General features: G+C 42.3%; 1 protein-coding gene and 1 non-coding gene across 2 annotated transcripts in view; one reads left to right on the forward strand and one right to left on the reverse strand.

Moving 5' to 3' along the window:
• Positions 1 to 16,082, forward strand: part of LOC126234881 (glutamate receptor 1-like) — an 81,622-nt gene that overhangs the window by 16,184 nt on the left and 49,356 nt on the right. Inside the window, exon 3 of the mRNA XM_049943621.1 lies at positions 4,536 to 4,878. Coding sequence (XP_049799578.1) covers positions 4,536 to 4,878 — 343 coding nt within the window. The remainder of the gene's footprint in view (positions 1 to 4,535; positions 4,879 to 16,082) is intronic.
• Trnat-ugu (transfer RNA threonine (anticodon UGU)) lies at positions 13,710 to 13,784 on the reverse strand. The gene has a single exon. It is a non-coding gene; the product is annotated as a tRNA-Thr (tRNA).

Raw genomic sequence — 16,082 nt, forward strand, 5'->3', positions numbered from 1 at the left:
CCACAAACGTTTAAGATTTCTGCTCCAACGCCATTTAATGACTATTGTTTTATGGTTAATTTTTGTGTACTGTTGTTCTGAACGATTACATGTAAACTTCTATCTGCGAAAGTAAAGTTTTCATGTGGCCCTGAGATGTGCATTGCTTCTGACAAATTAACATAAACTATTATCGCAATCGTTGAAGTTCCTGGAAAATATGAATTTGACTGTAACAAGGTGTTCTACAGCTACAGTCTGACAAATGAGAAATTGCGGATCTACATATTGCCTGTGTTGCATACTGTTGTTAGTTTCTGAGAAACTTCCGCCTCAGCTGTAAAATGGACTACTGATGCAAGACCAAATAAAAAACTATCGTATATATCTGCAATACGTATATATACTGTAGTTTGGCCAATTGCAGTCTTACATACTGTAGCTGAAACTTTTCATGAAATAAGTAATTACAGTAAAAAGTCGCCTTTAGTATTTTTCCCACATGTGTAACGATTCTTTGATCGCATTGTACCGCAAATAATATTTCCACATTTTGCGTAACGTGTTAAATCCATCTCAAATTGTGTAGGATATACTTACCAATTAAGGTTTTTTTAATCACTTTTTTACCCTCCTGGAATCTAGTAATAGGCTACTGCACCATCTGCCATCTGTAGTTTATGTTAGTTGTGAAACATAGCTTTTAATGCCATGGGAGGTACACACACACAACCCATCAAAACTATGTTTTAAAAACCTTTGGAAAGTATGCCAAGAGCCTTGGGAAGTATACTTACCATAACAGTAAAATGTCTTTTATGAACATCTAGAAGTGTACTTCCCCTCACCTTAGTGGTTTTACAAAGCTTTCGGTAATATTTCTTACAACCTTTGGATGTGTCTGACATCCTATGGCAGCAAAATCTACAAAGTATATAGAAACTGCTACAACATGCAGTTTCTGTTTGTCGTGAGGTCATTACTTTTGTTACTTATGAAGTCGGAAAACATTGTTTCCTTCCTACACTGGAAAATACACCTGCCACTAAAATAGAAGCTCAAAAATTTTCCATGCTGGTATACATGCCATCATCTTTTAATACTATATCACGAAATAAAATTACAAAAATAACTTTATATAGTCAGTACATCTATATACACAACAATGTAAGCGTTTGTTTGTACAAAATCTTAAATTTCTGAAAGCTATTCACAGATTTCTTTAATATTTTGAAGCAACGTTGCATTCGGATGCGCGTTTATCCTTGTTACCTTCTGCAGCGCCATCTTTTATCTTTTGAACATATATGCAGGGTGTCCCCCCCTAACTCTGCCACCTCCGGTGTTTGCGAATCGAAACAAAATGCCAAAAATGCAATTGGACAGGTAAATAATCATCACATTCAACGCAAGCTACCTTTTTGTTACCTTTATTTCCTTTTCTTTTCTTTTTTTAAGTGTCTCATATATGATGACCGAGAGACAGATGACTGGAAGGATGAAGTGAGTAGAGGAATGCGTCCAGAAGAAAGGAGAAGACTGGACCAAGTTAAGGACGGGGAGATGGTGGAAATACAGAAGACGATGGAGAGGCCTAGGTTCCATACAGACCAGGCCAGAGGCTGGAAACTGTCCAAGATGATAATAATGGTTTATGATGGCATTGGTGCCATAATTTCCCCCATAATGAGCAGAGCACGGACTGCCTACAACAAGGTCCACGACAGAGCAGTCAACCTGCATTACGAATTACTGCATTATAGCTGTGACATCATTTCCATTATTTAATGTATCAGTATCCCAGACGGTATAACGCTTAGAGTAGTGTATCCAAGTCTGCGTCAATTAACTCTACCTCTAGTTTTCTTTATTGCAGAAAAAACATACACGTTTATGGAAAAGAACTTAGTGCATGATATTTGCATACTTGTCGGGATCTACATTGCTGCCCGCTGTGTGAGCGGCAGACATAGGTGCGTCCCTGGACTATTGCAGTTTTCACGTTTAGTTTCATTTCGGAAATACATAGGGGGATGGCAAAGTTATGTGGGAGACTATGTATAGTGAAATGTTGTACATTGTTAGCAAAAATACTGAAACGCTCTTGTCCGATTTACTTCAGATTTTTACACGATACTCTAATAAACATACAGAAGGGACATACGCTGCATAATTTTGAATCTATTTAATGTATAGAAATGTATATTTTGAAAATATATACGAGAAAGGTTGTTAGAAAAAACTGGAGTAGTTCTTGTCCGATTTCATCTGCCCTTAACAATGTCGTTCAACCCACAGTGTAATACCAAGCGTTCAAAAACGAAGTGTGAGGTTTTCATATTCTCTCGTACAGAAGTGCTTGCCACACTTAGCCACAGACAGTTTTAGTGTGTTGTTCATTGCGCCCCCCTTTTCTCTCACCGCACAAAAATTTGAGACTGCACGAATTTCTTCCCACATTCGATCTTTTTTTGTTTTCATTGACTGACCTAAACTTGTGTAAATTTTACCGAAGGATTTTGTGATTTGTAACAGCATAAAATAAACAATGACATCGATGTATACGTCAAGCTTACGAATATACCGTGCTTGTTAGGGTGGAGTTTGGATCTAATTGTCAAAGTAATTAATTTTAATGTAACGTTTACAAAAGTCGTTTTTCTTTCATTATCGTCATTGGTATACTTTTGAATTAACAATGTTGACATAGTATTCGACTAGACTAGTGGTGTTATAGCCCACTCCATAGATATTAAAAAATCTAATATCAGTAATAATTCGTTAAGTCAGAAATTTTTGTACAGTGATTAGAGTAAGTGTCTCGAACAACGTAGTAGAAATACTGATTGGTGTGGGATGAGTGTGGAGGTGCCTATGCGTTTGAATGTCACTTGCGTACGTTTTCCATGACTAACTTGAAAACCGAGGCCCCCAACGCAAATGTATCCCAGTACGAAATTTAACAAAATGAAATTTCCCACACCAATGCATAGCGAGTGAGAGAATATGAAAATCTTTAGCGTGGTTTTTGAAGACCAAATATAACATTGCCGGTTGCATAAAAAGACGTCGTTAATAGCAGCCGATGATGCTCTAATAAACATTCTGTCAGACGTTCTTTTTAAATGCAATATATTTACACAGCACTTCATTGCTGCATTTGTGCCTTGAAAATGACAACGTGTGCACTTGTCGAAATAATGGTGGCCAGCAAAGATGTCACCTGGTTCCATTCCCGCAAATTATTCATATATGACTTGTATGCTGCATCCATTTGAATAATCTCATTTAACAAGCACAGTCTTCAATTCATGAGTTGTTAATGATACGAGAATGCCAATAGACGTCATTTTTCTGATAACTGCAATAACTGTACAAGTAACTGCACAACAGTTATTACCGCCCACTATGCAAATAAATTATAGTCACTAAACAGGTTTTATGCGTTACATTTCGTTAAGCAATCAGCTAGCTGCATTCATACCTCCACTTCTCTGAAATGTAATAAATATTTGTTATTTGAATTAATAGGTACTACAATCTGATTCACGTGTCTGTTGTAATCCAGCTAACAATGAACAACGTTAAAGCAAAGCACAGATGGAGAGATAACCTGTGAAAATATACGCAGCGTGTGCCACATTTGCTATAACAGGCTTCTAGGGGTTGTAGATGGTGCTCGCTACATAAGTTTTCGGTGAGAACGCCATGAGCGGAAATGTGCTGTTCGGATGTAAAGTAAGTCTGAAGGTCAGATCATTTTCAAATCTTCAGCGTTACGGTACGCACGCATCAGAGACAATGGGGCGCTGATGACCTCGATGTTGAGCGCCCATAAACCCCAACACACACACACAGAGACAATGACCTCTGACCTGCGTGATCTACAAGAGTCTATCGCATAGGTGAAGTTCAAATGGTTCAGATGGCTCTGAGCACTATGCGACTTAACTTCTGAGGTCATCAGTCGCCTAGAACTTAGAACTAATTAAACCTAACTAACCTAAGGACATCACACACATCCATGCCCGAGGCAGGATTCGAACCTGGGACCGTAGCGGCTGCTCGGTTCCGGACTGTAGCGCCTAGAACCGCACGGCCACTCCGGCCGGCTATAGGCGAAGTTTCGAGTACTTGCAGTCCTGTTGTCTTCTACTTGACGAAGGACGTTATCTTCTAAATTGCGAGTGTAGTGTGTCCATGGAGACCATGGTCAACTCTCCTGGTTGCGAAAGTGTCAGTTTCTCGTGGCTGTCGTCGTATTCGGACAAAGATGATATGTGATGTCATAATTACAACACAGACTGATGACCGCTCTTCTGTGAGTGCGTGCCGTGAAGCGGGAGATTTTTAAATCTACGTGGTACATTTCCGGACATGGATTCCTGGTCAAAGCTTTATCTACTAAGTCTCCTCTACAATCCCAAGAAGGCTGTAATAGGACTTGTGAAAAACCCTTATCTAATAGTTCTTAACCTACCATGAATATACTGTGAAACGCGGTATCATTGCTTGTTTATCTCACCTATTAATGTTCAGTTCATGGATGTTTGCAGAAGAATGCAACGTGGAGCCTACTTGAAGATACAACGTATAAGTGGGGCACAATATGGGAGAACGGTTCTGGAAATGGCGTTCTCGGCGCCGTGGCGATGGACGAGGCGGACTTGGCGGACGATGGGCTCTACACGTGGTACCCCGAGTACCTGTTCGTGGAGTACTCGCGCCCCTACATGAGAGCCGGCATCGCGTGCCTGGCTCCTCGACCGCTGCTTCTACCTGGCTGGCAGGTCCCCATACTGCCCTTCTCACCTCCCCTGTGGGCGGTCGTTGGGTGTTCCGTGATCTTCGCCACGGCCACACTGTACGCTATAAAGAAACTCTCTGATCGGGTTCTTGGTGAGTAACTGCTTGGTGTCATCATTTAAGAATTAAAGTCTTACGGGTGCGACGGTGCCGTCATGTGCCACTTGCGTTGGGCTTTTTTGTCACTGTGGAGTATGTTATCTTCCACCTAAGCAACTACTGCGTTTGAGAGTCTACTATTCTTTAGTTTTAAGAGTACTCTAAGCGTATCGAATATTAGCTCCGACTCCTGGCTTTACACTACATTATTTGTAACCACATGCAATACTAAAAGTAACTTAGAATTGTACAGCAGTAATTCTCACAATTCTTCTGGGCGGGCTCCATATCATCAGTAAATATAAACAACGATATCATTTCTACTGGGTAGTTAGTTTAAATGAGTATTCCATTGAGCAGTAGTGCCCAGTTTCGAGCCTGTGTTACTGAGCCATGTGGCGCCGTGGTTTGCGCACTGGACTTGCGTTCAGGAGAATGAAGGTTCAAATCCGCTTCCAGCCACTCCGATTTAGAATGTCCGTGATATCCCGAATGAATACTGGGATGGGTCCTTTGAAAGAGCGAGGCTGATTTTCTTCGATTTCGTTGCCCACTCAAAGGTTCGGCCCTGTCTCTAACGACCTACTTGTCCATGGGTTGTTAAACACCTATTTCCCTTCCTCCCTTCCGTCAAGTGTGTGCTCACGTGCATGTACAATAACATATAAACATTGAATGGACGTAAAAACCTCAGTATGATTTTAGTAAAAGAGGACAGATTGAAGGAAGCGATGCCAGAGAGGATAAGGAGTAAAATAGTTCATATGGACATGCGGCCGGAAATAGGTTCGAAAGAAGATTCACCCACTTGAATGGGGAGATAAACGATCTTTGACAGTGACACCACTATCAGCAACAAGGTAGGTGGCCCTCCTGCATCGGGTAAGCCGGAAAATTGTGTGAAACAACTGACATTATCTGTATGGCTTAAAATGCGTTGCAGTTCTAATTGCCTACGGACTTGCGTCCATGGCGACGGTTTTGTAGTAGTTCATTATACAGACCACTGCTGTGCTGGAATTTCCGACATCCATCCTTTTCCCACGTAAGGCTAACTTTACCAGGAGCGGTATTGTCAATTTGCATACTGCAGCTACAGAAAATCTCCATTGTATGCTCCACCGGCTCAACCTCAGTCTGTGGGTGTGACTTTTTGGCAACCGCTTCGTGGGATCAGTCATCCATCCCCAGGGCCTCAAAAAATGGTTCAGATGGCTCTGAGCACTATGGGACTTAACATCTGAGGTCATGAGTCCCCTCGAACCTAACTAACCTAAGGTCATCATACACATTCATGCCCGAGGCAGGATTCGAACCTGCGACCGTTGCGGTAGCGCGGTTCTAGACTGAAGCGCCTAGAGGCGCTCGGCCACACCGGCCGGCCCAGTGCCTCACATATGTGGGGTTGTTCCTCTCTCCTCCTCTTCTCTCCTTATTGTAGATGTACCTTTCATGCGCAGAAGGCCAATGAGGCTACTGTATAATGACGCTCCAGCTCACTACCATGCTGATAGTGGACCTAATACACTAGTACAGTCGGAACAGTCTCAGCTGACTAGAGCGTTCTCATGTGTGCTTTAAATCAGGGATACCTACAGTGCCATTCTGTACATCGTCTGGTGTTTGTACCTCGCTTGGAATGCATTTCACACCTGATCTTCATATGACCTTTGGGGCTCCAGTTCTATTATCCTACCGAATTTGGGCCAGAGTTCAAGCATCCGCCACATGTTGACACTGCAGTATGAAGTCACGATTGAAATCTTTTTTATATTACCTGCTCCTAACATATATGATTTTCAAATTTCCCTGCATCTTGGATTTTTTATATTCCGACGGAGTCTGGAATTTCAAAAATCCGAGAAAAATGGTTCAAATGGCTCTGAGCACTATGGGACATAACATCTATGATCATCAGTCCCCTAGAACTTAGAACTACTTAAACCTAACTAACCTAAGGACATCACACAACACCCAGTCATCACGAGGCAGAGAAAATCTCTGACCCCGCCAGGAATCGAACCCGGGAACCCGGACGTGGGAAGCGACAACGAAAAATCCGAGAAGGTTGATGGTGTGGGTAAAGGAAATAAAAGTACTCAAACTGGTGGATGGTGGAAAAAATACAACTTGACAAGGGTGTATTGCAGGATATTTAAAATTGAAGATGGCAGTAGTTAAAGATGGTGGATGGTAAGAAATTTAAAAATCAGGTACAGCGGTTAATGTCACTGTCTTTGGTGCAGACGGACACACATTCGGTTTCTGGTACCTCCTCTGATTATTAGGAGGTATGGAGGACCGGGACGGGATCACTCAGTGTTAGAATGAAGTTACAATGAAAGCTGAATGGTCAAGGGAGATACCTACTGAGTTCATATACGTTTCTTCTTTAAACTGAGGCACAACTTCCTGAGTTCAAGTATGATTTGATGGAAATCTATATAATTTAGTTTCAATATATGTGTGATCAGGAAACGTCCATAGAAAGTGATCAGATAGTGACTGTGCGAAAAAAATGTAAAACAGTTAACTTAAAAGCATTGTTCGATTTCAGCTCTGAAAATTCCTTCTCAAAACTACCGGAATACCTTCGCTGGCGACCATTTCCGCTGTCTCAAAGGACCAGCGGCCCAGGGCGATGAAGTAAATAGGCCCTTTGTGGCGAACGCCCTACACGTTGACACTGGAGACGTTCTACACATACACGGAGATAGGTGTGAGGATTCCCTCACCTAGCATAAGACTGAACACATTGCGAAGGGCCTGGCGAACAGAGAGAAGTGTAACAAAATCTGATGGGCATCTTTAACCACTAGGCGGAGCGTCAAGAATGCACAGGCGAAGGGATATGAATTCTTCTGGCTTTGCAGTTGACGTTTTACATGCCTTAGAAAGCAAGAACGTGTCGACAATTCCAGCCCTCCCCATACACTGGGAGCAGCGTACAGAAAGCGCGAAGAATTCACAGCGGGAGGCATGTGAAAGAAGTCAGCCTGCATAAAAAGATGTTTTCTGGACATCAAGGACATTTCTTACAAACGACAGAAGCCAACATACTCTGAAACGAAGCACATACATGAGTCTGTCCAGGCTTCACACATGGGTCTGTCCAGGCCTGCTTTCACTACAACTTCGGAATGAAGGAAGACATCGGTAGAATGTGTCATCAACGCTGGTGAAATCTTGAGAAAGGCAGCAATACCAGAGACACGCACGAAATTTCCACTCTTCACCGAGAGGCGTAGTCATGAAATGGCGGTCAGTCACCTGGTGGCATCGCAAATTTAGTTTGCCAATGACAGGACAGCGAGCCAAGAAAATTTCGATGAATTGTTAAGCAGAGAGGTGGATGGGATGTGAAGAAGGTTCGGAGAGTCAGCGCGGTAGCGAGAGTACATGGAGGCTTGGCTATCCATCGGTAACATTAACCTTCCGACACCTCAATATCGCAGCTCTCCGCCCACGGTAGCTGAGTGGTCAGCACGACAGACTGTCAATCCTAAGGGCCCGGGTTCGATTCCCGGCTCGGTCGGAGATTTTCTCCGCTCGGGGACTGGGTTTTGTCCTGTCCCAATCATAATCATTTCATCCCCATCGACACGCAAGTCGCCGAAGTGGCGTCAAATCGAAAGAGTTGCACCAGGCGAACGGTCTACCCGACGGGAGGCCCTCGTCACACGACATCTTTCAATATCGCAGCTTCGCCCACACAAGCGACAACAGGCAGACTAGTCCGAGATCGTACCTGGGCCGCGCCGCAAAGTCTTCGTTGCCGATGAGAGCGGCCAACTCGTTCCTCACAGCTCCGAGGCGACGCGCCGTTCTGAACGCAGCGCCTACCGCCCACAGCACTATGTGGCAAATCTACATCTACATGGTTACTCTGCAATTCACACTTAAGTGCCTGGCAGATGGTTCATCGAACCATTTTCATACTACTTCTCTACGATTCCACTCTCGAATGGCGCGTGGGAAAAAGGAACACCTAAATCTTTCCGTTCGAGCTCCGATTTCTCTTATTTTATTATGATGATCATTCCTTCCTACGTAGGTGGGTGTCAACAAAATATTTACGCATTCGGAAGAGAAAGTTGGTGATTGAAACTTCGTAAATAGATCTCGCCGCAAAGAAATCCGCCTTTGTTTCAGTGACTGCCACCCCAACTCGCGTATCATATCAGTGACTCTTTCACCCCTATTGCGCGATAACATGAAACGAGCTGCCCTTCTTTGGACTTTTTCGATGTCCTCCGTCAATCGTACGAGGTAAGGATAACATACTGCGCAGCAATATTCCAGCAGAGAACTGACAAGTGTAATGTGGGCTGTCTCTTTAGTGGGTTTGTCGCATCTTCTAAGTGTTCTGCCAATGAAGTGCAGTCTTTGTGTCTCCTTCCCCACAATATTATCTATGTGGTCTTTCCAATTTAAGTTCCCCGTAATTGTAATTCCTAGGTATTTAGTCGAATTGACAGCCCTTAGATTTTTGCGATTTATCGTACACCCAAAATTTATCAGATTTCTTTTAGTACCCATGTCGATGATCTCGCACTTTTCTTTGTTTAGTGCTAATTGCAACTTTTCGCACCATAGACAAATTCTCTGTAGATCATTTTTTAATTGGAACTGATCGTCTGATGATTTTCCTATACGGTAAATTACAGCGTCATTTGCAAACAATCTAAGGGGGCTGCTCAGATGATCAGCTAGATTATTTATCTAAATCAGGAACAGCAGAGGGCCTATGACACTACCTTGCACAACGCCAGATATCACTTCTGTTCTGCTCGATGATTTACCGTTTATCACTACGAACTGTGGCCTCTCTGAGAGGAAATTACGAATCCAGTCACACAACTGAGACGATACTCCATATGCACGCAATTTGATTAATAGTCGCTTGTGAGGAACGATATCAAAAGTCTTCTGGAAATCTAGGAATATGGAATCGATCTGAGGTGGCTTGTCGACAGCACTCATTACTTCATGGGAATAAAAAGCTGGCTGGGTGGCACAAGAATATTTTCTGAATCTGTGTTGGTTATGTATCAATAAATAATTTTCTTCAAGGCGATTCATAATGTTCGAGTACAGTATAATGCTCCAAAATCCTACTGCAAATTGAGGTCAGTGATATGAGTCTGTAATTCAGTGGGTTACTCCTATTTCCCTTCTTAAGTATTGGTCTGACCTGTGCTACTATCCAGTCTTTAGGAACAGACCTTTCGTCATGTGAGCGGATGTATATGATTACTACGAAAGGTGCTATTGTGTCTGCATATTCTGAAAGGAACCCGAGCCCGCATCTCGTGGTCGTGCGGTAGCGTTCTCGCTTCCCACGCCCGGGTTCCCGGGTTCGATTCCCGGCGGGGTCAGGGATTTTCTCTGCCTCGTGATGGCTGGGTGTTATGTGCTGTCCTTAGGTTAGTTAGGTTTAAGTATTTCTAAGTTGTAGGGGACTGATGACCATAGATGTTAAGTCCCATAGTGCTCAGAGCCATTTTTAGAGGAACCTGATTGGTATACCAATCACCAATCATAAAAAGTATCGAGATGATTCGCCACTCTCTCTTTCCCCTTAATAACTGAGTTGTGTCGACGCCAAGTGAAATCGGCCCAGAGATTTGCAATTTTGTTTTGTTTTGTTTTGTGCAAACGGTAGTGAAATAGATATTTTCCTTTCACGTTTTAATCACATAAACAGTTTGTTACATACATACATTAATCCCTTAATCTCATAAGTTTTTGTGTTTCATTTCATTTTATTATTGGTGTCACTTAACTGTTAGCTTCAAGCGTGGGGAGATCTCATTGATAATTTTCACGTTATGTGATGTCATAAACACTTTCTCGGATTCATTACATTTTGGTGCCCAGTCTGGGGTAATGTCATGGTAATTTGCATGTTATGCGATATCACAAACGAAGTTCGCTACATTCTGGCGCTCACGGTATGCTGATTTTATTGGTAATTTCCAAGGTATGTGACGTCAGAAAGAAGAATTTCTCGATCCACTACGTTCTGGCGCCCAGCTTTGGGCAATATCATTAGTCATCTACATGTTATGTCTTGTAAGAGAGAAGACAAGATTTCTCGATCCACTACATTTTTCACGCCCAATGTGTGACGATCTCATTGGTAATTTGCAGGCTATGTGATAACTCAAAGGGGAATTTCTCGGTGCACTACACCACATTGTATGTAATAAGCTATGCTGAGCAGTGTATGCAAGTGAAGTGTGCACCCATATTTTCTTTTTACTGTCATGTTTCTTATACGCACGGTATTTTTATATTGTGTGTGAATGTGTGTGGTAAATATGAAGCACTGAATGTGAAACAAAAATATGTGCAATTTAAAATCTGAATATTCCTTGCTGTAACTAGAATGCGTGTAAACGTGTGGATGGAGCTTTGTTAGGAATTCAATCATTTTATAGTAATAACTTTTATTTATGAAATATTTTTATTTGTCTTTTCTACCTTCAGACTCCCTTTGCAGTACATATTACAAAGAGAGACACGAAATTTACTGGTAATCAGTACAGTATTTGTTGTAAAAAGACAGAGAAAGAGGCATGAAATTTACTTATGATGAGTCACACACATTAGAGGGGCATAAAAACGAGGAGAGATGTAATTTACTGATTGGAAGATGTAAGAATGAAGCTTCCATAAGAGTATGGGCGATATTTTCTTTTCACATGGCACAAAAAAATTCTGACGCTTTTGAATATTGCAGATTATACCGACTGACTAGCCTTTTTCATCTTAGGTAAAAAATACTGTGACGTCATTGGTTGTTGCATTTCAATAGGTTCTAAAATTTATTTAAAATATTTTCCCATCTGTAGACCCTTTCTTTCGTTTCAATGTCTGTTAGTAACACTACACTGTGAATGAGTGGTTTATTTTAATGGATGCTAAGAAACATTATCTTAAAACTTCCCACAATGTTGTACCTTTTAACGGATGATAAAAAAAAATCCTCCAAGTACCACCTTCCATAATACTAAACGAACCTGCCATTGCCACCTTGCATTCCTGAATTTCCTGCCACAATCAATTTAAACTTCTAATTTTCCCACCTTCTGTCTTCTTTATTTTTAAAAGTTTCCCCATACGTCAGCTTTAATTTGTAAATTTCTCACCATGCACAACCATTAATTTTTAAGTATCCTCCATTTGTTTCTCTAATTTTTAAATTTCCCACTACTTCCCATTTAGAATAGATTTAAATTTCCTTCCATTGTCTCCTTTGGTTTTTAAATTCCCCGCCATTCGCCACCCTCGGATTTCAATGTGTTGCCATTACCTGTAGTGTCGACTAGTGGCAGACACTCAGCTGTGGCTGGAAGCCGGCGTAGTCTACTGTCTCCTATTCGTGATCCTTTCCTGCATTTTGTACTCAAATAACAAATCATCTTGCATAAAATTTTCTACAAGAAAACTGGATGCTGTACCGAAAATTTATTGTGTAATTCACATTCCCGTAGTATTCGTAAAATCAGCTATTGTCATTTCAGTAATCTCTATAAGCAGTAAAGTATTGGAACTCTGTGGAGATGTGATTTTCTCAGTTAACTGGAATAAGAATCTACGCAGATTCTATAGGATAATGTTTACCATATTTATTTTAAAGCACCGAATCACCTTGGGTAACAAATAACATGAAATAGCAGTCGTTTCAGTGCTGAACACTGCCTGCATTTCCTCGAAAATTGCCGTCTGCTTCATGATTGGTGGCTGCAGAACAGTAACGAGCGTTCTCAGGCTGCCGACAGCGTCACCCATCACCAAACTTTATATTTTTCTCGTCCAGCTTCCATTCTTGTCCAACCTTGCCGCTAGAAAATTGAGTGTTGCTGTTTAATATCCGGAGATCATATCGGAAACTGTTTTGAGCTGTATGTTATATCTAGATCCTTTTGACTTGAACATTTCTTTCGCTGTGGGTCCTTTCATGCGCCCAAGAAAGAGAGGTGAAGTGAGTAGGGAATCTGAAGTTATATCAGCCCTCTTTACTCTGCGTCTCTTCTCTTCCAACTCCACTTAATTACTTGCAATAAGACGTGCGACTGACATAAGGGATTAAATCAATAGAACTTAGCTATGTGAATGACGATGCAGTTCACAATGGAAGGGAAAAGCCAGTTGCACCAGCAAGTTACTCAGAAGTAATGTAAAAATGACATGTCTTCCATTTAAACTCGCTGCGAGAACGAAACTCGATAGCAGTCAGTAAATGAAGAACTCTGGAGACGTCCTGTGGGACTTACTTCCTACGCATATACTTTGTCACTAACATGTCGCTCTTCGTATAATTTGTTGTAATTAACCGTCTGTCCACAAGGTGGGATGGAAAATTACCTGCCGGCCCAGTTTTCCTTACTGTGCATGCGCTATGTAGTTCACGTTTGATCCTCATCTAGAGTTTCTACCCCTCACACTCACGGAATTGGAGGCGTCGCCTGCTACGTGGTACGTACTATCTGGATCGGATTCCACTCAACTTTGTTGTTAATGTCCTTCCAACCCAAGTTGTAGGCAGAGGGTGACATGTCACTCAGTGAGATATCAGTCCTAAAAGGCTTCTACAGATTATAGGAAGAAATTTGAAGATGTAATGCGCCACGTGAAGTTACAAATAGGTAATAACTACGTTGGTATTTTTAACTATATATGACGGTAGTATCTGTTCCCGAAAGAACAGTTACCGTCGATGACCATGCAGCTTTGCTCGAAACGAAATGATAATTAAATAGACACCCTAGCTGCAAGCAGGCGTTGATACACTTCATTAGAGACATGTTGAAAATGTGTGCCCCGACCGGGACTCGAACCCGGGATCTCCTGCTTACATGGCAGACGCTCTATCCATCTGAGCCACCGCGGGCACAGAGGATAGTGCGTCTGCAGGGACTTATCCCTTGCACGCTCCCCGTGAGATCCACATTCCCGACATGTCCACAACACTACATTGGTAGTGCGCCTAATAGATGTTTGCCCATCATACTCATTACTCGTGGCAGATTAATCTACCAAGTCCCGTACGAGTTCGGGCATAGCGTGTGCGTTCGCACAAGAAGGTCAAAGGCCGGGAATCTATATTTTTAACTAGTTTCTGCATCTTTTGTAGATAATTGAGCTTTTTGAATTTCGTCCACTAATTGGTTCAAATGGTTCAAATGGCTCTGAGCACTGTGGGACTTAACATCTATGGTCATCAGTCCCCTACAACTTAGAACTACTTAAACCTAACCAACCAGCACGTCACACAACACCCAGTCATCACGAGGCAGAGAATATCCCTGACCCCGCCGGGAATCGAACACTAATTGGTCGTATGTTTATTTTGCCATTAAAATGTACTGAATTCCTTTTCTTCGTGTTCGTCAATCTGTAAAAAAACCTTTTTCCTATTTAACACCAGTTTTAATTGATATTCGTCTTTCACCTTCACTTACTTCTAGTGGTTACACAGCTATTAAGAATAAGCCAGTAAAAACTAGTAAGAACGCGTTCGAACTAAAATCCTATTTTCACTGAGATCATGTCTGCGCCCGGTAGCTGAGTGGCCAGCGCGAGAGAATGTTAATCCTAACGGCCCGGGTTCGATTCCTGGCTGGGTCGGAAATTTTCTCAGCTGAGGACCTTGGTGTTGTGTTGTTCTAATAATCATCATTTCATCCCCATCGACGCGCAAGTCACCGAAGTGGCGTCAGATCGAAAGACTTGCACCCGGTGAACGGTCTGCCCGACAGGAGGCCCTAGTCATATGGCATTTACGTTTACTAACATCATATTGAGACAAATCATTGTTTAACGTTCTCATCAAAAATCTCGAAAAGTACTGGGCCTGTTGACTTCACCTTTTTACAAGATGCTCTAATGGGTTGTGCATTTTTAATACATATAATACATAACTTACAAAAGATAAAAAGGGGAATATTTGGCTACTATGGCGTGACGAACTTGACGAGTCCTTGGAACACCTCAAGATCACTGACAGTAACATGCAGTTCACCTTGATGGCAGATAAAGAAAATGCATTGCTATTCCGCTACGTCCCTGTCCACCCCAAACGAAATGGAGGCCTTGGCCACAGCGACTATAGGAAACCCTCCCGCACCCATTTGTAATTGCACGCCGTCCTTACCCGGCGAAGCAGCTCAGTGTTTCACAAACATTGTTGTATGGTGCAAGAAGAATATAATCTGTCACTTGAGCAGAGCCACCTAAGCCAGGCCTTCAGGAACAACGGGTATAGCGTTCAGCAAATAAATGATCTTAAGCAAGAATCATAATAAAACCACGGATGAGGAGCGGGAAAAGAAACTTCCTTTTTTGCCGTTCTCCAGCAACGTGTCGGGCTTGATAAGACGCCTAATGAGAAAACATGATATTAAATCGACGTTCCGGCCTCCGTTCAAATGGTTCAAATGGTTCAAAAGACACTGAGCACTATGCGACTTAACTTCTGAGGTCATCAGTCGCCTAGAACTTAGAACTAATTAAACCTAACATTGTATTTCCACAGACCATTCCATGAATTACAACGACACAAAAGTTTTGGCCCACGGAATTTTGTAAACACCTGATTTACGCTGGCCCAGGTCGTCTTTAACGTAGCCCACCAGGGATGAAATTTTGTAAGGAGGGCGAAAGATGACTCTCACTTGATACTTTCACAATGTTCTGCCTATCAGTGAAGAAATATTCCCAATAAATGGTAGATTGGCGGTCGACCTGAAGGCCCCTTCCTCTTCCTTGTTTCGTCGTTTGTTGGTCTGCATCACTCTGATCACTTGCCTAGTTGAAAAGCCATTCTTCAGAAATACTTTTTGCAGGAGTTCCAGTTCCGCTTGAAGACTGTCGGCGTCAGAGATGGTATGGGCACGGTGGATCAAGGTTTTGAGAACGCCCATTGTTTGTGCTAGTTGGTGGCCACTAGTAGCTTGTAGATACAGGTCTGTATGAGTGGGCTTTCTGAACACCGAGTAACCAAGTGTGCCATCAATCTTACGTCACACCAATACGTCTAAAAACGGCCATTACTACTACAGTGGCCGGAAGACTCTGCGCCGAAATATCGTGGCAGGACGTTACTGACCTCCGGCAGTTCTCCCGTTCTTTTATGGAACATTTTTTATCTTGTCTCACAGTAGGGTAAACGTATTGAAAATTTTGGCTAT

Source organism: Schistocerca nitens, chromosome 2 (genome assembly GCF_023898315.1).
Source record: "Schistocerca nitens isolate TAMUIC-IGC-003100 chromosome 2, iqSchNite1.1, whole genome shotgun sequence".
In the NCBI taxonomy this organism is placed as follows: Eukaryota; Metazoa; Arthropoda; class Insecta; order Orthoptera; family Acrididae; genus Schistocerca; species Schistocerca nitens.